Source organism: Lolium perenne, chromosome 6 (genome assembly GCF_019359855.2).
Source record: "Lolium perenne isolate Kyuss_39 chromosome 6, Kyuss_2.0, whole genome shotgun sequence".
Taxonomy (NCBI): domain Eukaryota; kingdom Viridiplantae; phylum Streptophyta; class Magnoliopsida; order Poales; family Poaceae; genus Lolium; species Lolium perenne.
The window spans coordinates 68422599-68423508 of NC_067249.2; the positions used below are offsets into that span (position 1 = coordinate 68422599).

The 910-nt window shown below is 60.3% G+C and overlaps 1 protein-coding gene across 1 annotated transcript; it reads left to right on the forward strand.

The window, feature by feature from the left end:
- The first annotated feature begins 281 nt into the window (after positions 1-281).
- On the forward strand, positions 282-910 carry LOC127307598 (histone H3.2). The gene has a single exon (XM_051338330.2). It carries the CDS (start codon positions 356-358, stop codon positions 764-766), a length of 411 nt encoding a protein of 136 aa, XP_051194290.1. The 5' UTR covers positions 282-355; the 3' UTR covers positions 767-910.

The following is a 910-nucleotide window of genomic DNA, read 5'->3' on the forward strand; positions in this document are numbered from 1 at the left end:
ACCCAACATAGGCGACGGTTGCCAACCAAACGCCCGTTGCCTGGTTATATCGCAGTGACGCTCTAACCAGCGAATCAGAACGCAGAAAGGCCGCGCCACGGATCGCTCTCCACGATCCGCGTGACTCACTTGAAACCAAATCCTCACCGTCCACACCTCTCGAATCGAACGCCCCAAACTCCCCTCCCCAAAGCAAAGCGCCGAAAATACAATATTTTCGCAGACGCGCGCCCACCAGGCCGCGCCTCCTCCTCTCCTTAAAATGCCCCGCTCCCCTTCTCTTCTTCCTCATTCCAATCCCCAAATCTCACCAACAGCACTCAGCAAACCCTAGCCTCCCCCTCCTCCCATCCAGATGGCCCGCACGAAGCAGACGGCGAGGAAGTCCACCGGCGGCAAGGCGCCGCGGAAGCAGCTGGCCACCAAGGCGGCGCGCAAGTCCGCCCCGGCCACCGGCGGCGTGAAGAAGCCCCACCGCTTCCGCCCCGGCACCGTCGCCCTCCGCGAGATCCGCAAGTACCAGAAGAGCACGGAGCTGCTCATCCGCAAGCTGCCCTTCCAGCGCCTCGTCAGGGAGATCGCGCAGGACTTCAAGACCGACCTCCGCTTCCAGAGCTCCGCCGTCTCCGCGCTCCAGGAGGCCGCCGAGGCCTACCTCGTCGGCCTCTTCGAGGACACCAACCTCTGCGCCATCCACGCCAAGCGCGTCACCATCATGCCCAAGGACATCCAGCTCGCTCGCCGCATCCGTGGAGAGAGGGCCTAGGCTGCTTTGTAGCATCTCGTCCTGTGGTTTAGAGCTGTGTTAGTTGCGTCGTGTTAGCCTGTTGTTGGATGTGGTAGTATCTGATGGTACCATCTTGTTATCATCATCATCTATGAGAAGTTAGCAGCATGTTGTTAAGAACAA

Bases quoted from the DNA above. Each gene is read 5' to 3' on its own strand.
- LOC127307598 (XM_051338330.2), top strand. From the start codon at position 356: ATGGCCCGCACGAAGCAGACGGCGAGGAAGTCCACCGGCGGCAAGGCG.